The sequence below is a fragment of the Natator depressus genome, chromosome 24, assembly GCF_965152275.1.
Source record: "Natator depressus isolate rNatDep1 chromosome 24, rNatDep2.hap1, whole genome shotgun sequence".
Classification (NCBI taxonomy): domain Eukaryota; kingdom Metazoa; phylum Chordata; order Testudines; family Cheloniidae; genus Natator; species Natator depressus.
The window spans coordinates 8,404,313-8,428,359 of NC_134257.1; the positions used below are offsets into that span (position 1 = coordinate 8,404,313).

At 52.8% G+C, this 24,047-nt stretch overlaps 1 protein-coding gene across 3 annotated transcripts; it reads left to right on the plus strand.

The window, feature by feature from the left end:
- On the plus strand, positions 1-22,113 carry LOC141977539 (semaphorin-7A-like). Of its 3 annotated transcripts, none has more exons than XM_074939058.1 (14): positions 1-547; positions 3,209-3,348; positions 4,091-4,153; positions 4,832-4,930; positions 5,352-5,460; positions 6,249-6,347; positions 7,470-7,609; positions 7,977-8,152; positions 8,882-8,990; positions 11,499-11,703; positions 12,615-12,730; positions 13,325-13,497; positions 16,398-16,450; positions 18,076-22,113. In XM_074939058.1, the coding sequence occupies exons 1-14, from the start codon at positions 469-471 to the stop codon at positions 18,411-18,413; spliced, it is 1,899 nt and encodes a 632-aa protein (XP_074795159.1). In that variant the 5' UTR covers positions 1-468; the 3' UTR covers positions 18,414-22,113. The 3 variants fall into 3 exon arrangements, with proteins under 3 accessions (XP_074795159.1, XP_074795158.1, XP_074795160.1); XM_074939057.1 differs by having other exon boundaries at positions 2-547; positions 16,395-16,450; XM_074939059.1 differs by lacking the exon at positions 16,398-16,450 and having other exon boundaries at positions 3-547.
- Positions 22,114-24,047: the final 1,934 nt, after the last annotated feature.

The window sequence follows — 24,047 nt, forward strand, 5'->3', positions numbered from 1 at the left end:
GACAAAATGCGGAGCCTGGCGTCTGCATTTCCAGTGCAGGGCTGATGCTTGGGCTAGGAAATCCCAGGGGCAGGGCGTCCCCACTGACCGATGAGCAACCCCTGAACGGGTGGCCTTTAAAACCACTTCGCTAGATCGCTGCAGCTCGCTCCTGCACCTTGTGATTTTCCCATCTTCCCCACAAAAGCAATTTCTTGCTGAAGCTGTTTTCTGGAGCTCCATTTTGTGGAGCTCGGAGGGGGTTATTTTCTCCTCCGTCTCCTCTCCTTTGAAGGAAGTTATGCTGACGTTACATCTCCTGGCTCAGGACGGCAGGTATAAAATGCGAAACTGCAGACGAGCCCACCAGAGAAAGCCCAAGGCGCAGAACTATACAGACAGCACCGAGCCAGCCCTGCCAGAGTCTTCGTGACAGCAGTTAAGATCAGAAAGAAAATTCTCTCCGGAGGCGTGTGGACAGGCACAAATATGAGATCTCTATATTTATTCCTCCTGTCAGCGTTCTGTTCAGCCCAAAAGATACCAAGACTGAAGTTTACCCTTAAAGGTGAGATAAGATCTGATGTGTCTGTTGGTGCCATATTCCTGATCCACTCGATATGTTTCATTTCATATTGTTTTTGCTGTTTGCTTGACTTGGCTTGTATGACGCGGGGGTTGATTTCCTATCGGCCTCCTGCGGATCTAACCATCTAATGATAGAAAATGAAAGGTGGGAGCGTTTAATGGGGGGCAAAGAGGGGATGGCATGGTGGGTTTAGAAAGCAGCTTTTGAGGTGGGGAGGGGAGCTTTGGTGGGGGAATATTTTGCTTAAAGACTGGTCCACACATTAATTTGATTTGATTAAAGAGATGACAAGAAGGAAACTTTTATTTATTTTTTGGCTGCCAGTGGCAGACAACCGTCAATCTGGGCTGTTGGTCTGACAGGTGTTACAACTGCAGCCTGATCAGTGATTTCATTTGGAGTCACTTCCCATCTGATTCAAAACTGACAGGCTGAGGGTTAACTCCTAGCTGTTGAAAGAGCCAGCTGGTGCCTCCGTTACTGAAAGAGGGACTACGGATGTTATAGACAAGTCTCTGCACCCTCTGCAATGCAGATAAGTGCCCCCAGCTGCAGCATGATCCATGCCTTACTCTCCAAAATAGCCTCTACCAGGAGACCAATTCCTCAGCACAATCCAGTCTGACCCTCCCTCGTGAAAAAGCCCCTGCCCCTTGACCCGCATTCATTGTGAAGTGTTGGTGGCTTGCCAGGGGGAGAAAAACAACATCTGTGTAATGCAGCCGCTGCAGTTTTCTGATGGCTCTGCGGTTTCCCGGAGCAGAGTGGTGTCTTTTTTTCCCTTTGCCACTCAACGCACAGAGAATGAAAAGGCCCGTTGCACACACCGTGGCCTGTTCCAGCTCTGCCCCCTTGCTCCGGTGGGAAATCAAAGCCCGTCTTTGCTTGGCAGCAAAAGCACCAAGGGGCATCTCGTGCAGGGTGTGGCTGAAAATGTTTGCCCTGAAAGAGGTGCTAGGAGGGAAGGAAGATCCATTGCTTTGGTAGTGACATGGAAGTGGTATGGGCCAGGGAGGCAATAAAGGTAAAGGGGCGTCCATTACTGTACCCCTTGGGCTAGTCTGAGAGGCAATCCCATAGCAGGAAGTCGTTGCAGGGTAGTTGCCAGCGATGGGACCTAAGAATCAATTTCCCCCCCGTTTCCCCCAAATCCTCCCCTATAAGAGTCCCCACCTGGCAGCCTGGTGGGAGGCTGTCTGTCAGAATCAGAGGCAGGACCTGCTCCCCTGAGCTCAGCGGGGGGCAGAATTGGTCCCCCAGGTCTGCTCTCTCTCTCTCAGTGCCTGCAGCCCCCACACACTGATGCTAGAGGAGAATTTTTGCTGCTGGTGAGGGTGCTCTCCTTGTCAGAGCCAGAGATGACTTAACCCTCTGTACCCTGATGCCCAGCCAACAGCCACTCCCCATCCCTGGGGTGGGTGCATCATGATGCCCCCCTCTCCCCGATCCTTAGTACCAGGATCAGAAACTCCTACATGCCCACACCGTCCCATGGTCACTACTCTAGTGAAAACATAATGGCACTCCCTGCTGCATGATAAGCCTGTGCCAATGGGAGGCCAAGAGGGCGGGTCACTGCACAACCAAGAGAGCCAGAATCCCAGGCTGGGGGCAGGTACCAGCTCCAAGAGCCAGCCGCATCTGGTCTGGCTTCTTGGCTGGCTGCAAGATGACCGCAGCAAGGAGCAGCCCATGGCGGTGTGCTGTCCCTGCGGGGCAGGGACCAGCTTTCTGCATTGGCTTGTACAGGACCTGGCGCCATCCTGGTTACAGGGCAGGGTGTGTAGGCGCCTGGATCAGCGACCGTGGGCATGCCGCACAAGAGCTGTGTGCTTGTCCGCTGGTGCCCCCTACTGGAGCCCTGTGGACCTGCCTGTGTGCGAAATAAGCTGGGTGCCTGCTTCCAGAGCAGCATTTCTCAGCCTTTGTGGTACCAGGGGCAAGCTTGCTGCCTTCCTGAACTGCGTCAGGGAAATCTCAGACACCGGCACCAGTCCACGGACCAGTTTTCGAGAAACCCTGCTCTGGACTATTGCCCTGCTGGGGCAGATTTGGCCTGCGTAAGGCTGAGGTTTTCATGCTACCCATGGACAGGCTGAGGTCCAGGAGCAATGTGCACTGGGGTGCATTCATAAAATGTGGATTAGGCCGGCCAGAGCTAGCTTTTCCCTCTTCTCCTGTAGCAGGAACCGACGGCGTCTCTTTAAGCCTTTGGTAGGCAAGGGGTGGGTTTGGCAGGTCTCAGTCCAGTCTCTAGTGTCCACACTACAAAGAAGCTGCCATCCAGTTTGGCACCGAGTGTCCGGAAAGAGAGACCGAGCATCAGAATGGGCCCTGAATTGTTGCCTCAGGGAGAGTCTGGCAACCACAAGAGACGCTGTGCGGTCTAGCAAACTGTGCTGCCAGCTGGGCTCTCTTCCCAGCACTGCAGCTTGCCCACCGTGGGTCCCAAACTATGGCCCTGCTGTGTGCCTCAGTTTCCCCATCTGAAAATGGTGGGGGAGGCTGATCGCAACATATTTGCCTTAGAGAGGAAAGAAGCCAGCTGGGAAGGATGGGCTGGGGGTAGAGTCTGGATTTCAGCCTTCAGCAAACTTCATCCTCTCCTTTCTCATCCTGCCCCCTCACTTTCCCCCCCAGACTCTCCTGTGCTGAGCTTCGAGAATGGGGAGAAGTCCACAGTCCTCTTCCATGATGCCGGATCTGAGCAGCTGTACGTTGGGGGCAGGGGAGTGCTGCGCATCTTGACATTTAAAGAGGCGGAGGTCAACCAGACCCAGGTAAGAGGTGAGGTGTGTGAGGGTCCCTCACCCCTCTCATTGGGTTTATCCTGGCCTCTGCCATCCCCTCCCTCCCGGGCCTGCAATGATGGTGTATGATCAGCTGGAGGCCCCGGAGCTGACAAGCCAATGAAGAGATCCGGCAGCTTTTAGAGGAGACTGGCTCAGGCACCAGGAAGAGACTCCCAGCAAGGACAGGCTCCATCAGATCCTACTGGCGAGTTTCCTTTCCTTGGGCCATCAGCCACCCCCAGCTCAGCCTAGGGAAGGCAGCTCCCAGCCGAGACCAGGCTGGGCTTTGAAAGGAGAGTCCCTTTGAGAGTCACTTGCCGGGCTCAGGGGCCACCTGCCGGCTGGCCAGGTATCCACGGGACGGCCACCTGCCATCCCACAGCAGGGCTTTCCTCTCTCGAGGCCGCAGGGCCAGAGAGATCTGGGGCTGTCTCCATTTGCAGCAGATCCCCCTGGGAGCACAAAGAGGTGCTGCGCGAGGGGCCCCGATAAACACAGGGTTAATGCCACATCTCCCCGCTCCCCTTGCATAGTCAATGGGGGCAGCTCGGGGCTGCAAGGTCTGTGGGAAGATGGGGTATGGCCAGGGTCAGAGGCCTGCGGGACCCCTCCTGTGGCTGATCAGAAGCACCATCCCCTTGAGGGCTACCCCGCTGGCCCTTTCCACCTGTGGCCAGGGGCATGGGGTGGATCAGGGTCTGATCTGCATTCCTCCCTGTCTGCCTCCCAGGTTCCCCTGCGGGCCGACGAGAAGGTGGAGAAGAACTGCAGGAGCAAGCCTGGGGTGGTGCAGGTGAGAGGGGACCCTGGCGAGGGATGGGCCTGAGCTGTGAGCGACTGACACCCCCAGCAGCATGTTGAGCCCCCCAGAGACAGCTAATGGGGCTTAGAGATGCCCCCACAGTGCTGAGCATGGAGAGACCCCTTGCCTCTGCTCCGGGCAGGGCCGGTGGTCCCGTCACCATGCCAGGGCTTGGCTCCAAGGAGCTGGGCAGTTGCTTTGAGCTTCCTTCCCCGCCATAGTTTCTCCATTTCCTGAGCGCATCCCACTACCACTGCACAGACAGCATTGCATGGGGGGGGGGGGTCTAGTGGGTAGAGCAAAGGGGGGCTGGGAGGCAGGACTCCTGGGTTCTGTTCCCAGCTGTGGGAGGGGAATGGGGCTTCTAAGTGGAGCAAACGTGGAGTCTGGGAGGCAGGACTCCTGGGTTCTGTTCCCAGCTCTGGGACGGGACTGGGGTCTAGTGGTGGGAGCAGAGGCCGGGGAATCAGAACTCGTGGGCTCTATCCCAGCTGTGCCCCTGGCTCTGTCACCCATCAGGGCTCTATCGTGAGTGTATAATCACACGCAGAGGACATCTCAGATCTACCTGCTCAGTGAAATGCCGAGGGCTGGGTCTGTTCCTGCCGTTAATGCCGGGTACGTGTAATGAGCACTAACCGCAGTGCGTCGGGGCTGGTTCTCCCACAGGCCGAGTGTGACAACTACATCCGGGTGATCCAGAGGCTGAACGGCAGCTCCATCATCGTCTGCGGCACCAACGCTGGTTCCCCCAAATGCTGGTTCCTGGTGAGCATGGCAGGCTGGGGAAATGCATAGAGAATGGCCCATGGGCATAGGGGGCACTAGTCACCTCACTCATAACTGGGACATTTCCATCCCCGGGTCTATAATATTGCCCTGTGACCTGTCAAATCTGGGCTCATTCTCCTAAGACATCACTTAAGGAAGTGTGAGTCCAGTGGGTTAAAGTAGGGGGTTGGGTGCCAGGACTCCTGGGTTCCATTCCCAGCTCCGCAGTGGACTCCCGCGGCCCCTGCCCTGTCTCCATGTGTGTAAGATGGGCACTGCCTCGCAGGGAAAATAGAATCAGAGAAATGTCAGACTGCAAGAGGCCAGCTGGACTGAGGTCTGTGAAGCTTCTTGGGTAAGAAGATCTATAGAAACAATTAAAACTGTTGGCTTGGGTTTACCCCCACCCCCCTCCCAGACCAATGACACGACGCTGCAGCAGGACAAACGGGGCCAAGCCCTTGCCATCAGCGGGGAGAGCCTCGCCCCGGCATCACCGTCTCAGCCGGCTGCAGCCATCGCTGTGGGTAAGGAGATGCACCTCTCTCCATCCCCAGATAGAATGGGGGGCGGGGAGCCACCTAGGGTCCCCCTGGGCCTCGCCTTGGGTGCGTTCTCTGCCTCTTGCTCTCTGGATCCCAAGCTCCAGAGGAGCGGTGCCGGAGAGGGAGGTGGCATTGGACCCGTGCAGTGGGCTTCCCCACCGCAGCCTGTAATATCCCAAGATGAGCCAGCCCCATGGGAAGGTCCAGTGGACAGGGGAGGTTGGGAGCAGGACTGGTGCCCATAAAGGAGTTTCCTTCTTTGGAGGAGATCCCACTGCAGCCTAGATGGGCTTTGGAACTCTGCTGAGAGGTGAGGGGGACCAGGACTCCTGGGTTCTATTCCCAGCAAGGGTTCTACTGGTTGGCGCAGGGGATGAGGAGCCTGGACTCCTGGGTTCTATTCCCAGTGAGGGGTCTACTGGTTGGGGATGGGGAACCAAGACTCCTGGGTTCTGTTCCCAGCTCTGGGAGGGAATGTGGGCTAGTGGTTAGAGCAGGCAACTGGGAGCCAGGATATGTGGGTTCTAGTCCCGCCTCTACTCCTGTCTCCCAGTGTGACCTGGGGCTGGCCATGAAGAACAAGGTTTGTTCTTTGTTGCCCATGGACCAGGGTCCTCTGTTGTCTTGAAAGTGGATATTGGCATACTGGATAATGGCCATACTCCACAGGAGGCTGGTGGGGCCCCCCCCCCAGAAGGTGGGAGGGGGCTAGGGCTCCTGCCCCCCCATGGAGAACACCCATCCTGTTTTGTCTTGGGTTAATATTGCAGAGGGCAGCCTGTACTCGGCATTGTCCCAGGACAGAAGCACCATCCAGAGGAGCTATGGCCCAAGGAAGCTGCTGAGGACAGAAGACAAATGGCTCACCAGTAAGAGAGGCTTTTCCTATTGACCTGCCCCAAGGCGGGTCAGAGCAGCCAGGCTGGGCCCGACGCTTTCCCCAAAGATCCATCACCTCCAATAGCGGCAAGTCCCTGATGCTGCTGGATCTCACCCCAAGACAACACACTGGGTCAAACCTTGCATGTGCCAGGGGTTGTTTGCCACTCCATCCTGCTGGAGTGATCATCTGGTTCCTTTAGCATCAAACTCCATTACCCCAGTCTCAGCAGAAACAGCTATGTGTTATATTGGCCATAGAACTGTCCAGCCCCCACAGTTTGCCTCGCTGAACCCCTGCAGCAGGGAGTTCCACAGGTTGGCTTTTCAGAACCCTTCAGCTCTAGCAATCTAGGCTGGAAAGGTAATAAGAAGAAGATTGAAAGACACATTTGCAAGCATGGCAGATGGCATCCAGAAAAAGCTGGCACCTCAGGGGATGGGTACACTGCCCCTTACTGCAGAGATGATACAGATTCTCTGCCAGTAGAAGCTCTGATTCCCAAACCAAAATGTGGCCATGGGGATAGAGCACTGGAGTGGGGAACAGGAGACGTAGATTCTGTTCCTGGTTCTGCTGCTGGGTGACCTTGGGCAAGTCCCTTCCTGTGCCTCAGTTTCCCATCTGCAAAATGTGGATAATGATACTGACCTCCTTTGGGGAGAGCTAGGGATGATGACTATTATTCTATGAAACAGATGCAATCCAGGAGAGTCAATTCACACAACAGTCTTGCAAGCCTCACAGTAGTTAAAAGTCCTTCTTAAAGCCCCAGCTCATTCAGTCCCGGCATTGCAAGAGAATCTCAGCTTGCTTTAAAATATAAATTATTTAGCTCTCCTGGTTGCAGAGCAAAGCTGGAAAATGTGATTCCTAAAGGCTCAGAATAACCAGAACCCCGCATTTATTTATTTTTTTTCAATCTCTTGATTTTAAAGCCACCCTCATTGTTTTGAGGGGCCTGGGGTTGGCGACACGCATGACCCCCTCCAGGCCTGTGTCTTGACTTGGCCAAGGAGTTAGTGGTGGTGCTGGCTCACACTCAGCTCCAGACAAATTTCTTTACACACTTTGATCTCTTTTCCCACCCCATCCCCCTTTCCTCCCACAGAGGCAGAGTTCGTCAGCGCCGCCTTGGTGCCGGAAAAGGAGTCCAACCTGGATGAAATCTACTTCTTCTATAACGAAGTCAACAAGACAGCGGGGCTGGACGAAGAGCCGGTCAAAGCCCGGCTGGGCCGCGTGTGTAAGGTACGGAGACCCCGCGGGCCGAGAGCTGGCAGTGGAAGGCAAATGTCTCGTCTAGATCTCCATTCTTACACCTGATACGGGTGCGAGGGTGATGTCACAGTGTGAGCAGCAGGCCCTGGAAGCATGAACTGGTGTAGCCGGAGCTAAAAAGACCAGTTTTGTGAGCCATGTCTGTGAGCCACATGAGTTCTCAATGTGTAGTTATAACAACTCTCGCTGTTGTTATAACGGGCTGGGTCCGTGCGCTTTGGCCAGCATGGTTCAGGCCACGCGTGGATCTGGTGGCAGGTGCGGGGGGGGTTGTGGTGGAACGTCCGTGCTCTAGGCCTGAAGAGCTCTGGGATTTTTCCTCTGTCACCCTGCTCAGGTGGATGAAGGTGGGAAGAGCCTCCTGGTCGATTTCTGGACCACGTTCCTCCAGGCCAGGCTGGTGTGCGGCGGCCCCACCCATCCCCAGCGCTTCAACCAGCTGCGTGACGCCGTGGTCCTGGGCAAGGGGCAGACGGGCCGAGGGATGCTGTACGGGATCTTCGCCAGTGCCTGGTGAGCAGGGGCCGCGGCCAGAGCCGAGCAGGGCTGGGGCCATGCTGCAGGCTGGAGTCACACAGACTCCTTGCCCCACGGCTGGTGAAGGGGGCAGAACGTTGCCTGGGGGTGCAGGGAGGAAGCAGGGCCATGGTAGAGGGGGCTCTCGCCCACCCTGTTGTCCCTCTCCCATGGAGTATGCCTGCTGCTCTCATGAGACAGATGGGAATCACGGTGCCCCTTCGCCAGGAGAACCTCCCCCCATGACCAGGGGAATAGCATAGGCGTGGTTTGACGTCTATATTTGGGGGGTAGGGGCAGCTCCAGTCAGGCCAATGGGGCCAAGCGTAGAGGGGGAAATTCCATGCCTGCCCCAGACTTGCAGTTTGGGGGAGCAACACCCCCCCTCATCCCCGGCTCCATCCCCAAACTATGCCCGTGAAGAATAGGGCAGGAAGCTGCCCAGCCCGGAGCTGCTTAGACAGGCAGGACATCCATTGGGCAAAGAGGCAGAAGACAATGACAAGGCGTCCGAGCTCCCTGGCCAGTCTCCCCCTCCCCGAGCAGGGAAACTGACTCGGCGCTGGCTCCCCGGTTCAACTCCAGCACAGGCCCGCCCCGCCTGCCAGTCATTTCCGTCGGGTGGGCCTCAGAGCCCAAGTCCTAGCACAAAGCACCCAGCACCAGTGGTAACCAGCTCTGCCTTGCCAGCTGTCAAAGCCTGAAGGGAGCATTTTCCCCCTGCAGGGGCACGACCGCCGTGTGCGCCTACTCCATGGACACGGTGACCCACACCTTCCGAACCTCCAAGCTCAAGGGCTACACCAGCGTCCTGCCAGCACACCGACCTGGCACGGTGAGGCCTGCGTGGGGCGGTCCCAAAACAGCTCTCCAGGAGTAACGAAGGGATCCCCATTTCTGACAGCGAACAGAGGTGTTGGGGGATGGACTCCGAGCTTCTGTGGCTTGCAGGGAATTACCAGAGAGCTGCCCGGGGCAGTCAGTAGCCGCAAAGGGCCCGCTGTCAGTCACAGGGGTCTACAAGTGGCCGTGGAGTCATTTCGAAAGTGCAGCTTTGCCCTTCTGCTTTCTGGGAGCTGCATGAAGTTAGGCGGGAGGGGCCCAGGCCAAGCACTGAGCACCCCTTTAAACGCTTGCAAATAAAAGTAACCCAGACTCTTCCTCCTTTCCACGGGAATTTGAAAACAACAAATTATCTCCACAGGGCCAAGCTTCCTGTCCAACCCCACTCATCCCTCTGCCCACAGCCCCCCCATCCCTCCAAAGGAAAGCCAGCCATCTCTTCCCTGCTGCCCTCAGCACCTCCCAGTAGCTGTCTCTCCTCCACTCTCTGCCAGCTCCTTCTCCACGGGACCCCTAGCACCAGACGCCTGGGTCCTGTCACATCTTTAGGAGCAAACTGTACCTGTGGCAGGGAGAGGGTTAGTAGTTGCAGTGCAGCGCTCTGGAGGGAGGACTGGGAAGGAGATGGGACTGGCCCAAGGTCACCCAGCAGATCAGTGGCAAAGCTAGGGATGGAACCTGGTCCCCCTGAGTCCCACGTGGGTGCCTGAAGGGGGCAGGTGCACATGAATAGGGAAGCGTTTAGGGAGGACAAACAGGTGAGCGGAGCGAATAACACATTGTTCGGTTCACTGGCAAGTCCGGAAAATCGGGGGAAGAATCATTTGGGGCAACCCAAAATTGAAATTAAAAGAAAATGGGCAAATCAAAAAGTCAAAAATTTTCATTTTGGGGCGAACAAAGTTTCATTTCAGTTCGGGGCTTTTGCCTCCTTTTTTAAAAACGAAATTAAAGGGAATTTCAAAACAAAAAGTCGGTTTGAATTGAAACATTTTTTGACTTTTTTGAAAAAAAATGTAGGGTTTTTTCCCAACCCGAACAATTTGCCGAAACCAACACGAATTCACGAAATGTTGCAACTGAGCCCATCCTGCATTGTTTCTTGGTTAGAAAAAAGTGTCGTCTGAAACATTTCGCTCAACTCCCATAGCAGCATTTAGGTCCAGATCCTCAAAGGTATTTCGGTGCCTAACTCCCTGTGACCGGGGAGCCACACTGCGGTTACTTAATTAGGGCAAACTGCAAAGAATGGGGCAGACCATCCCCAAAGCTGATGGTCATTCCAGTACTTAGATCCACCAAGCTAGCCTCAAAACAGCTTCTACAACACCTCACTGGCTACCCAGAAGCCAAAACTCAGTTCTCTTAAAGCAACCCAGCCTTAGGCCTCCAGCCAGACACCCAGGTCAAATAGGATGAGGATTGCTGAACACATTATTCATCATAGAAGATAGTTCTACCAATCCCAAAGGATGGGACACATCACCTCCCAGGTTAATGAATATTTTAGATCTTACCCAAACACACGCATACAGCCAACTCTTATTAACTAAACTACAATTTATTTAATAAGAAAAGAGAGTATGGTTAAAAGATCAGTATACATACAGACATGAGCCCAGTTCTGAGATCAGATTCACAGTAGAGATGGTGAGTTTTGTAGTTGAAAAGAGTTCTTTCAGAATTAGTCCATAAGTTATAGTCCAATGTTCATATTCAGGGTGATCCAGATGGGACTGGAGATCTCAGTCTTATGACTCAAGTTTCCCCTGCATAAAGTATCAAGCAGATCTGAGATGAAAGGATCAGGTCCCAAGAGTCTTTTATACAGTTTTCTAGCAGCCTCTTGACCATACAGTCCTGGTTGAACAATAGGCTTTTGATGTAACCTTCCGTTTCCCAAAAATCACCAGTAATCAAGTACATGGATTAACATAAAGTAGTTTTATCCATTAAGCAGTTCATATACAGTTTACCACAAACTTTAAAGAGACATAGAGACAATGACATTATTTCACCCAAAATTTGTCTAGATGTTAATATTCCCTTTTGATCTCTGAATCAATAGCTATAATAATAGACAGGAACTGTCCGTTTACACGGCTAACATCTAAAAAAATGTAAGTCAACACATACAATTAGTATTACCTCTAGTTTTCTAACAATACAGGTTTTTATTTCAAAGTTCTAGCCTATCTAACATAGAATGGCCCTAATCACCATTTACATACTTTTCTAACATGTCTCTAAAGGTTGACTCTGAGTCATTTAGCGGCGAGCTGCTTAACCCTTTCTGGCCATGTGTCACACTCCCATTGATTCTAGTAGGAGTTAGGTGCCTAACTCTCTTTGACACTCTGCTGGATAACCCCCAGAATGAGCTCTGCATTGGGTGGCTCCTCAAAGACATCACTGGAGCAGCCTGAGGGTGCAGGGTCTGTCTGTGCAGAATTTGGCCTCCCTCTTTGTTACCCCCCTTCCTCTTCTGTTCTTTCCATAGTGCGTCCCCTACAATTCCCCCAGCGCCCCCTCCAAAGCCGTCCTTAGCATCATCAAAGATTACCCCGAGATCGAGACCGTCATCTACCCCGAGGAGCAGCGCCCCCTGTATGTGCTGCAGACCAATGACACCTACACCAAGGTGGTGGCTGACACGGTCCTGGATGCCAGCAACACTTCTCGCACTGTCCTCTACCTTGGGACGGGTAGGTGTGGAGGGAGCTGGGGATGTTCCCTCTGGGACTCAGCCTTTGTGGAGCCACGTCTGGGTGTTTAGGTTTTGTCAGTGTGGGGATGCAAAGTGGCCTAGGCCACACAGTAGAGCCAAGAACAGCACCCAGGAATTCCCAGCCCTCCTGCTCTAACCACTAGACACCACTCCCCTCCCAGAGCCAGGACCCAGGAGTCTTGACTCCCAGCTGCCTGCTCTAAGCACTAGCCCCCACTCCCCCAAGAAGTCAGGCAGCTGAAGATCCCAGGGCGAGATGCCTGCCGCATCCGCCCCATGCCAGCCACTGGTCAGGTGGGGTCTGTGCCTCCTCAGAGGGCCTGGTCATTGTTGAGCAGACACTGGCCGTGGTGATTCCTCCCCCAGGAGAGTCTCTTCTACCCGACGGCACTGTGTGCTTGCCCTGTGTGGTGAAGTGTAGGCCAGGACGCAGCTGGCTCAGGGCTCGGCTCGCCTCCAGGTCGCCAGTTCGACTCCAGCGCCGGCTGGGGATGGTTTTGTGCCATTCTGGTCTGACAGCTGCTCACTGGCCTTTGTATTATGAGCTGGGGGGGGCGGAGGGGGGGGATACCCAGGTGTCCACATCACAAACCTGGGAGCACCACAGACAGCATGGTGACCCCTTTCTGGGCAGCCCCAGCAAAGGCCAAGGGCTTGCCTGGGCCCCGGAGACGGTGCTCCCCTCCAGTGGGTCCCTCCAGGGCAGAGCTGGGGCACGGGGGCAGGCCCACTGAGGGCAACTAGCCCTTTCCCTGCTCGGACTCTCCCTGTCCTGGGCATGCAGGGAGGCCTCTGGCTGTTTGCAGGTGAAACCCTGGCCAAGCTCCCATCACTTTCGAGGGGGCTGGGCTCCTTCTTCTGAGCTCCCTGTGTCTCTGGCCGCTGCAGATAAAGGGAAGATCCACAAAGTCCTGCAGAGTGGAGGGCAGACGGTCATCATCTCTGAGCTGAGCCCTTTCCAGAGAGAAGCGCCCATCTCTGGGATGGCCCTGGATGCCGCCACAGTAAGTGCCCTTCCCCACTCTCTATCTTTGCTCTGTATTTAACATTGGTTAAATTTAGAGCTGTCTCTCTAAATGCTGTGGGGTTTTCTTGGTCCTGCTGGCAGGCTCGGGGGCTCGGTAAGGGGAGCCCGCAATCTGGGTCTAGCAGCCATTAGTCTGCAGAGAGGCAGCCTTGAGTAAGGTGGAGTGGGTTGTGCCTAGCTCTTTTAGGGAGCAGCCTGCTTTGTCTCTCACTGCTTTGGGGTTCTTCTGTGTCAGGGTTCTGGATTCTAAGCAGGAAGGTCGTGTTACACTGCAGCCTTCCAGCAAGAGTATTTGGTTTTGTCTAACGTCTCAGTGTGTATGCCATGAACAGAACACCTGTTTCTAAGACAGACCTCCCCCCCTCCCCCCCACCAACAAGTGCTTTTGCTTCTGAAGTCCATTATGGGCATAATCCTGCTGCCAATGGAGATTTCAAAGAAATTTGGCCAACGCTTCTACTTGGAAAGGGATTGGCCCCAGTTTGCATCACACCAGTAAGTTCCAGAGCATGTGGCCTCCTTTCTTGCTTGTTTGTTTGAACCTTTGACTAACCCAGCCCCTCCTTGGCAGGGGCACCTCTATGCAGCCACTGAGTTCGAGGTGACGCGCCTGCCACTGGCAGACTGCGGGCAGTACAGGGAGACCTGCTGGAAGTGTGTCCTCGCCAAGGACCCGTACTGCGGATGGGATCCAGACAGCAAAAAATGCTCAACCATCTCCCGAGAGGCAAACGACACTGCCAGGTGTGCTCGGGCTTAAAGGCGGAATGCTTGGCTCCTAATCCGCCATCTTTTCAATGGTCTTGTCAAGTCGGGGAGAGAGGGAGGAAAGGAAAGGAGCTGGTAGCGGTAAACGTACACACAGCAATATGGAGGCAGCATGGTCTATTGGTTAGAGCATTAGTCACACAGGGAGATTTCAGGATGCCTGGGTTCTATTCCCAGCTGTGGGAGGGAGAGATGTTTACTGGTTAGAGCATGAGGACGGCAGTTAGGACACCTGGGTTCTATTCCCAGCTATGCCACTGATTCGCTATATAACCATGGCCAAATCACTTCCCCGTGCCTCGGTTTGCCCATCTGTATAATTTCTTCACGTTCACATTTTTGGAACGCAACTTTAGGGCACCTTCTGTATTCCAAACATAGACAAAGGCTGCCCATAAACAGATCCACCCGAGCCCATGCCTGCCCCAACCACAGCCTTGACAAAGGGGGAAACTTAAAGCTGAGCTTTGCCAGGAGCCGGGAGGGTTACAAATCCGGGCTCTGGTGGAACACGCAGGGAGGAGAGGAGCAAGTTCCAAAATCAAGGACCCTGCTCAGAGAAGGCCCGCTGGTTTATCCTGAGGGAGCTCCAGGTGAGGCTGATTTCAACTTTGCTAGCAATCACAGGGGAAGAGGCTAACCGTCTCATGGGGTTAATTCTTTCCCACCCTTGCACAGCACTCGATGATGTCTACACTGCAGAGCCTAGTCTAGCCACAGAGTACAGCAGCAGGAGTTCTTCTGCTGGCATAGCTCCACCGCCTCCCTGAACGACGTTAGCTATGCTGAAAGAAGCATTCTTCTGCCTGCTTAGCTACATCTACACTGCGGGGCGGGGAGGGTCAATTGTTGGCACAGCTCTGACACCAGGACATATGGGGTTTTTCACACCCCTGACCAACAAAGCGATGCCGCTATACGTTTTCAGTATAGATCAGGCCTTAGATTCGTGGGTGAAAGGCATTTTGTATAGAGAATTGGCAGGAAAATTTGCACTGAAAAAGTTTTCTGTTTCGACAAAACAATACGTGTCTATTTCGGTTACATTTTCTTTCGGGAAAAAAAATGAAAACAAACCCATGTTGGGAATGGTGCGATGTCCTATTCTGACTTTTTCAGAAGGAAAAGTTTTGAGTTTTCATTTTAAAAAAGACATTTTTGGTTTAGAAATTTATTTTATAGAGAATTAAAAAAAAATAAAAAGGGGCTGAAATGTTTCAATTGACGGAAGCGAAACTGGTGGAATTTGGTTCTGTGAAAAAGTTTGAAATTTTGGTTTTGAATATTCATTTTCAGACCAGCTGTAATGAATGTATTATTATATAGAATTATATATATATGGGGGGAGGGATAGCTCAGTGGTTTGAGCATTGGCCTGCTAAACCCAGGGTTGTGAGTTCAGTTCTTGAGGGGGCCATTTAGGGATCTGGGGCAAAAATTGGGGATTGGTCCTGCTTTGAGCAGGGGGTTGGACTAGATGACCTCCTGAGGTCCCTTCCAATCCTGATATTCTAAAAAGAAATAAACCTGAATATGCTTGCTTGGGACTTCTAAACCTAGGCTAGACAAAACCCTAGAGCAGTGTTTCTCAATCGGCCGCCCACTCGCTGCTTTTGGCCCAAGCAGCACACAGCTGGGGCCCATGTGACATCCTCAGGGCCATACAAGGTTGTATCTATATTGTGTGGATGCAGCACATAACACACAGGGAGCTGCATGTGCAATTCACAAGGGTAAATAGGTTGAGAACCACTGCCCTAGAGACTGTCCCCGACTGTACAACCCTGCACTGGCAGGGGAATGGCTTGGCTGTAGAGTTGGTCAGGAAATGGGATTTTTTTCCCCTATGGAAAACTTAGATTTTTTGGGCAAAAATTCAAATAATGGAAAAATTCAGAAATGCTACCATGGTGCCTCACGGGAGTTGTAGTTCATGCACCTCAAGCTCCAATTCTCCTCCCTAGGCTGTGGTCCACACCTGAGCTACAACTCCCATGATGCACCTTGGTCCTGCCTCTTGGAGAGGCAGTGCATCATGGGAGTTTTTGGCTGTAGTGCATCATGGTAGTGCAGCTCGGGAGCTCAGTCTATGGAGGAGAATGGGGACATGAAACAATCAACCTACATCTCTCCCATGAGGCACTGCGCTGCAGCAGTGTATCCAAACTGCGCTATTTCGGTGTTTCAGCAAACAAATGAATTTTGCTAGAGAAAGCAGACCCTTTTTGGGAAAAGATACTAACTTCTGTTTATATAGTCATCCACTGTGAAGGGTAAATAAGAAATGCAGCTACCTCTAGGCTAGAGCAAGAGAACTAGAACAGGGCCCGGCAGTGCTGCACAATAGGAGCCAGAATCCTGTATCCTAGCAGGAGGTCTGACTAGACCCCCGCAACTCACCTTATGCTTTTGTATGTAGCGCTAGCTCCTCACCTCTGTGTTGCAAGATGTCGGAGCCACAGAGTGAGCAACGGGGGGGTCCTCACGCCAGGGGCTGCAGCTCAGCAGTGAGGAAAGAGTAACATTAGGCTCTCGCTAAGGCACTAGAGTTTTGGGGCCGTGTCCCTCCATTGCACCAGCACGGAGCCCTGCTGGTAGTGAGAGCGGGCATGCTATATCCCTGGCACTTCAATGGCCTTGCCAGCTAAGCTTGGTGCAGAGTAGGAAAATCCCATTGCTGTGAAAATCCCAGTAGTTATCATGGGGGAGGGGGCACAGGGGGAGCTGTGCCTTCCTCGGGGGCTGGGGCTAAGCATTGGCCCTTGTTAAAATGACAATCACTTTTGAATCCCCTGGATGAGGATGCGACAGTCGCGTGTCCCTTGCCCCCCTCCTGAATGATTTCCTCTCTCTCTCTCTGCCTTTCCTTGCAGCAGCTTCCTGCAGAGCCTGGACCCCGAGGCTGAGGACGTGTGCGAAGGTGCAGCAGGTAGGTGCCTCGGCCTTTGCGGACCCCTGGTTGCACACAGGTGTTGCTGCCTCGGCCGAGGAGACCCTCCCTGAAAAGCAGATGGCAAAAGGCCCATCTGCCTGAGGGAATCTCGCTGGTGCCCCCGTGGGCATGGAAAAAACAAGCTGCGTCTCTCAGGACTGCGAGGCCGTGTCTAAGCTAGACCCGTCTGCCTTCAGTCTCCCGCTGGAGCTGCTGCCCATGCCGCTCCAGCAATGGGATTTTCCTACTCTGCACCGAGCTTAGCTGGCAAGGCCATTAAAGTGCCAGGGATATAGCATGCCCGCTCTCACTACCAGCAGGGCTCAGTGCTGGTGCAATGGAGGGACACGGCCCCAAAACTCTAGTGCCTTAGCGAGAGCCTAATGTTACTCTTTCCCCACTGCTGAGCTGCAGCCCCTGGCGTGAGGACCCCCCTGTTGCTGGCAAAGTGCCTCCCCCCTCCATCTGAATTCGTGCATTTCCAGCTTCAAAAGCTGAGACCAAGGTACTGCAGGAAAATGGTTCGGTCGAGACCGTGCCATAAATCCAGGGTTGTGCTAGCCGTCGGGAGGAGTCAATCTGTGGTAATGGTTCAAACACCCCAGTAATAAGGTGCGGAGTGGTAGAATGGTTGGAGCAGGGGGACCCAGGAGCCAGGTCTCCTGGGTTCTCATCCCAGCCCTGGGCCAGGGGCCAGCATGGAATTTTCGGAATGGCTCCGGGCCAGATTGGCACATGCTCATCACTCCCAATGGGGATTAGATTTTCCCAACAAATTCAGGTCCCCTTTAGGGCATGTCTAGACTGCAATCCTGGGGTGTGAGTGACGGCAGTTCAAGTGGACGTACCTGACCTAGCTTTCATTTAGCTAGCTCGGGTATCAAAGCAGTGAAGCTGCGATAGTCTGTGCTCCTGTGAGCGAGTACCCAGGGGTCGGGCTTGTACAGCTTGTGTGTGCAGCCATGGTGTCCTCCTGCAGCCAAGAGAGCTAGATTGAAGCTGGCTCAGGTATGTCCACACCATCTGGAATCACACCCCGGGACTGCAGTGTAGACATACCCAGAGGCACCTAAATAAGGGCTGAATTTTCCAGAGTTCTTAGCAGCTGCCACTGCGACCCTCAGAGCCAGATTGTCAGCAGAGTTCAGCTCCCGGCCTGCACCCAGTGTGCTGAGAGCTGCTGATTCCCGCCTCCTTCCCAGAAGAGGGAAACTAGAACTCCTGGGTTCTCCTGCCAGCCCTGCCCAGGAATCCTGAGCAAAGTCCTTCAGCCAGAGCATTGGCTTCCCCTTCTGCAAAAAAAAAATGGCAACATCACATTAACCTCTGTGGTGCAGCGCTGGGAGACACAAGCTCCTGCAGGTATTCACAGCACTTTGAGATATTTGGATGGGGTTCTACATACAGCAGATTGCGGCTGTTTCATTTCAATACGGGCTTTTCTTAGCCTCGCTGTCGAGGCCCAGTGTGTCTGTGTGCTCAGAGGCTGGGGCTGCATTTGGTTGGGATTTTGTGCATCCAAATTGTGGCTCTCTCATTCTTTCCCCTGTTCGGTCTCCTCTCCCCCACCACCTTTCCCTTTATGATTGCTCTGCTCTAACTCCTGATCCCTCTGTTCAAAGAACAAGTAGCGCAGGAAGCTCTGAAAAAGGTGAGCGTGGACTCGACCAGCTACATCTACCTCCCGTGCCCTCTGCGCTCCCACCACGCCATCTACACCTGGGTCAAAGACGGCACCAAGCAGTACCCCTGTGCCATGGACGGGCACTCCTGCACGCTGCGCTTTGGGGAGAATGCCCCCATGGACCAGGGGCTGTTCAAATGCACAGCCACGGAGGATGGCTACCTAGAGGAGATTACTGCCTATAAACTCACGCTCAACGCTGCCTGCATCCCACAGCTCTCCGTGACAGTGGCCGCTGGTGTTTTATTCCTGGTCATCACCACCCTCTTGCTCTAGACTTTGCCATCCAAGCGAAGATCTCATTACACTGCCAACGCCCTCTCTTTCTTTTTCTTCTTGTAACCCTCCCTCCTGATGATTCTCCCTTTAAACCCCAAACAAAACATGTGACGCTCTAGGGACAAAATTCCAGGGGGCTCTTCTTAACGCTCCAATTTGGGCATCCCATCAGCAAACACAGCCGTTGCGGCGGGGGTTTTGCTAGCCATCGATAATTACCCAGGAGCCTCCTTCTCAAAATGTAAAGCACGACTAAACTTGGCAGAGCCGGGGTGCAGGAGAAGTTAGAGTAGAGGCCAGGAGGGTAAATGGACTATTTATTTTGCTGCTCAGTGGGCTAGTGAATTTGTTCAGCACAAGGCCTGCTGCATGCTGATCCCAGTTTAGCATCCAGCTTGTCTGATAGGCACTGGTCCAGACTGGGGATTTGCTTGTTCCAAGGTGCTGGGCGATAGGATTTTGCTGGTTTCCACGATGTGGCTTTCTAATGCTTCTTTAAGGAACAAGCCTCCCAAGGTGCTGCTGGGGGAAAGACGATGCATGAGTGGGTCTCTTCCAACTCCAGCTGCTAGGAGCTAAATCCTTTGAGCATCCATGTTGTTTAAAGGGAAAACTCCCCTGCTGATGCCCCAAGTCTGACATGTTCGGAGTCATGATCCAGGCTGTTCTCACTCCTGTCTTTTATGCACAGTTACCCTGATTACCAGCCTGGCCTGTGTTTTCAAGGGAAGGGAGAGTGATCATCCAGACACCCACACTCTGAGCTTACACTGGGGTAAATGCAGAGTCACTGCGCTGACTTGGCGCTTCCAGTGACGGATCCGCCTTCAAGCAACCATCTTCAGCTACCATCTTGCAGTGGTTTCAATCGGCACCATGCAGTGGCCGTGGGAGGGATCTAAGGCTTGATTCCGCATGACTGGCTCAAATCCACCACTCTGAGCAACTGCGCTGAAAAGGGACAGATGGAGAAGGGCTTCCAGCTAGAGGGGATTTCAAATCGAAAAGCAAAAGGGAGGGAGGGAAAGTTAGCGGCTGAGCTCAGTCGTACCTGTGTAAATCTGGATGGCCCTCACATGAAGAGGTGCGGTAGCTGAGCGGTGAAGACACTGTCCTACCAGCCTGAAGGTTGTGGGATGAGTCTTGCTCGCTCTCATGCTAGGATGCTCTCTCCCCTGCGAAATGGGTACCTGCTCCATCAGGTTAGGGCAGTCGGGGTCCACATCAATTCCTTGTGTCCCGTTGGCTCTGAAAGTGATGTGCCTTAACCGTGTCAGCCCAATGAGCCATTGGCTTGGGGAAGCTTTGCCGTTGCCTCATGAGAATGACTCCAGTCTGACACTGCTGCAGTGGAGATCAGAATCTGGCCCAGAGACCAGGAGAGATGGATTCAAAACTGGCTTTCAGTCTTGCACCATTGCTCATTTCCCACAGGATTACCAAACCAGTGCTTTAGGTGCTTGTGCAATGGTACGGAAAGAGTTAATCATGTCACCTTTCTTCACCTTCTGTGTCCGGAGGATACTGACCAAGCCAGTGCCCTGGACGTTAAACTACATTGGCTAAATTTTCAAGCAAACCTAAAAAAACAAAGAACATAAGAACGGTCGTACTGGGTCAGACCAATGGTCCATCTAGCTCAGTATCCTGTCTTCTGACAGTGGCCAGGGCCAGATGCTTCAGAGGGATTGAAACAGAGCAGGGCAATTTATTGAGTGATCCATCCCCTGTCATCCAGTCCCAGCTTCTGACAGTCAGTGGTTTAGGGACACCCTGAACAGGGGGTTGTGTCCCAGGCCATCTTGGCTAATAGCCATTGATGGACCTATCTGCCAATAACTTATCTCATTCTTTTTTGAACCCACCCCCAGTTATACTTTTGGCCTTCACAACATCCCCAGGCAATGAGTTCCACAGGTTAATTGTGCATTGTGTGAAGAAGTACTTCCTTATGTTTGTTTTAAACCTGCTGCCTGTTAATTTCAGTGCATGACCCCTGGTTTGTGTAAAATTCTGGTGATTTTGAGCCAGAAACCAAAGCCCTCCTTTCAGCAGGTTAGCGGCTCTGCTGAGTGCCAAAACAGCTGTCCGCATCTGGGTACCGCACATCTACCAGAATCCAGCTGCTTCCTTCTCCTGATTTTCGGCAAAATAATTTTTTTTATCTTTGTATAAAATAGATATGAAAGTTTTTGCAAAAAAAAAAAAAAAGATGAGGATAAAAATTTCCCAGTCCCTAAACTAGCTATAGTCAGCAGCTGTATGAATGTAGCTAATGGCCCATGTAGTTTAAAAAACCCAGCCAAACAGGTAGGATGTTAGAGTAACTCCCTTTGCTTGTATTTATCAGCTCTGTGTATTTATTTGGTGTTATTAAAGAGATATTGTCTACTGAGCATAAGGCGCGGCCCCAGGCACTCCTGGGTTCCAATCCTAGCTCTGTTACCAAGTCGCTGTGCGACACTGTGCCTCAATTTCCCCATCTGTGACATGGGGCTAATGACAGAGCTGAACCTCACAGGGTTGTCACCATTCATGTTTGAAAAGCACAACAGAAGGGCTGCGTATTACTTTATAGCGATGGGAATGTAGGATGGGGTATCAGGAGTCTCCGAATCCCACTCTGTTGCAATCAGGGCTGTCCCCAGATAGCCTCACCTGCTGTTCTAGAACCGCCCTTAGATTGGCTGGGAAGGATTTCACTGCCTAGGAAAACAAGCATGTGTAGGAGAGGGAGATGTGTGGGTCGTAAATTACAGTGACTGGCCACCACTACCCGTATGCTCCCGGTGGTGTGTGTGAGCAGAATAATGTCCCAGTATGGGGAACTCAGAGGTATGCAGATCTTCTTTTTATAGCTCATCCGTGGTTTTATTTTTTACCCATCCCTACATCCTACCTCTGCTCTTCTCCCCACCCATGCCCTGGGCCAGCATGTCCTGAAGGCAGTGCCCAAGCTGCCAGTGAAATGCCAGCACATGTGTGTTTTGCAATCCCTGGAGAAGAAGCAGAGAGATTTCTGCTGCTGTGTCCAGCCAGACTTCGGTCGTGGGGGAGTAGCGCAATTTAGAGTAACTCTCAGACAAATGCCGGGGATGCCATTAGACTGCGCCATTCAATGGAAGGTACAAAAGTGCCAGATTGTCAGGACTGGATGCTAAAGGGTTAATCTCTTAATCCAAGAGCAAGCAGGGCAGCTTTGCCCCATGCTGTGTTCTCTGCTAGCAGGACCTCGGGCTATTTTTTAACACCAGGAGGAGGCGACAGGTTGCCTGGACAATCCTCTTCACCGGCCAAGTGATGGCTAGAAATAAGGTAATTTACTAGATGCACACAAAGCAGATTGGTAGCATTTAACACTAAGTTCAGCAGGGAGGCTGGGGTCCCAGAAAGGCTGCAGGGTTATTGGAGGGGCAACACAAATCTGTCTTGAAGCAGTAGGGGCCCCCATTGCTTTAATCGGTGTAGTTATATAGGCGGCAGCACGGTCTAGGGGCTAGCGCAGCAGCCGCCCATATCCTGCCCCCGACTGGCAGTGTGACCTGGACACATGATGCCGCTGCTCTGTGCCTCAGTTTCCCCATCTGTGACAGGGGAGCTGATACTAGAGCTCTGTTAATATATCTATATATTTTATTACACGCACCACTGTTTGGAAGTCCAATGGGGCTGGGGTCCTGGCTGCCACTCCACCAGGGAGGAGGGAAAGAAGAGAACCTAAAAATGGCAAAGAATGACCCAGGACTATTAAACCAACAGCTGAGGTCCATAAAAACAATGAGGAGTCCAGTGGCAACAGATTTATTTGGGCATAAGCTTTCGTGGGTAAAAAACCCACTTCTTCAGATGCATGGAGGTCCATGTTTCTGATGCCCAGCCCCACTCCACTTTTTGGCTCTGTGCTGTCTGTTTCCCTTATTACCCCATGATGACTCTGAAGAGTGGATGTAAAACTGGCCTCATGGCGCAAGTATCTCCCAGCGAGATGGGGTGGGGGCCTGTTAAGGAAGAGGTTTATATTAATATTCGGATAGGAAACCTGAATGAGTTTCTTAGAGCATGATCGCAGGAAGTCCCAATGTTGCTATTGTCATATCTGGTGTTTTCCTTAAAGCTCCAGCTCCTGGAGTCCTGTGATTGCAGGAGAATCTCAGCTGTCATTTAAAAAATATAGGTGTCTAGTGCAGAAAAGCTTGAAAACGCAACCCCTGGTGGCTCAGAACCTAGGAGGCAAATGAGACAAATGCCACAGTTATTGTTTTTTAAAAAACAAGCTCAAGATTTTTTTAGGGGCCTGAGTTGATTTTTGCATATTTGAGGCTGGCGATGCTGGCAGTCCCATGTTTGCACCAGGTCGGGGCGCTGTATATTGGAAAAACACAAGTTTGGTTTTTTTCCCTTTCCCGTTTGATACTCTAGAACTTCCGTCGCTGGAGGAATGCAAAAAACGACGAGAAGCTGCCTTTAGCTGCCTCTTAGTAAACAATCCTCTGCCCTTTCTTTCTGAAAGAAACAAAGCAGTCAGTGTTGTCTGGCTCCCTCCCATGGCGTATGCTTCCACTCCTGCAAGACCCCGCTTTGCTGTGTAGTGATCTGAATGTCTATGTGTTCCGCCCCTTTGTAACTTGTGACTCCCCCCGCGCCCCCTCCAAAAAAACAACCTATGTTCCGCTCTCTTCTGAGTCGAAAGAAAGTGTAACGTGTGCTGGGGAATGGAATAAATGCGTGCAATCGCCAAATGCTAAGTGTCTGATGGCTGAATCTCTCTCTAATGATATGGCCCTATGGCAGGGGTGGCCAACTTGAGCCTGAAAAGGAGCCAGAATTCACCAATGTACGTTGCCAAAAAGCCACAGTAATACGTCAGCAGCCCTACATCAGCTCCCCCGCCCCTGCTCCCAGCACCTCCCACCCATCGGCAGCCCCACCGATCAGCGCCACCCCCTCCCTCCCCACACCTCCCAATCAGCTGTTTCATGGCCGGCTCAGGGAAGGGGTGGAGTGGGGGCAGGGCCTGTGGCAGAGCCAGGGGTTGAGCAGTGAGCACCCCCCGGCACATTGGAAAGTTGGCTCCAGCCCCGGAGTCGGTGCCTAGACAAGGAGCCGCATGTTAACCTCTGAAGAGCCGCATGGGGCTCTGGAGACACAGGTTGGCCACGCCAGCCCTATGGTGCATCGCAGCCTATCGTCACTGTGTGAGAAAGATGCTACTGCCCCAGTAATGTGCTTTCAGCCATGCTGCCTGCCTTTTGGCACTATGTAGGGTTAGGGGTGGTTAGTACTTGGGGGCGGGAACCCAGATGTTTCAGGAATTGGGTTTGGTGACTCGCTGTGGGGTGTTCTTGACTCTGAGTAACTACTGCAGCCAACATGGAGTAGGGGGACATAATAGACTTAAAACGAATGCCTTGACCTCCTATGGCCATTGAACATCCCAATGGCATTGTTAGCAAGAGTAAGGATAGGAACCCCAATGTCCTGGCTAAGTTCATACTTGGGTGGTTACATTCTTCCTGCCTTAACTGCCCTTTCAGTTCCACCGGATGATGTTGTGTGCTGTTAAACAGCTGCCGTTGTTTGATAGCAGAGGTGGCTGCATTTCAGTGGTAGATGAACTAGTGACCCGTATAA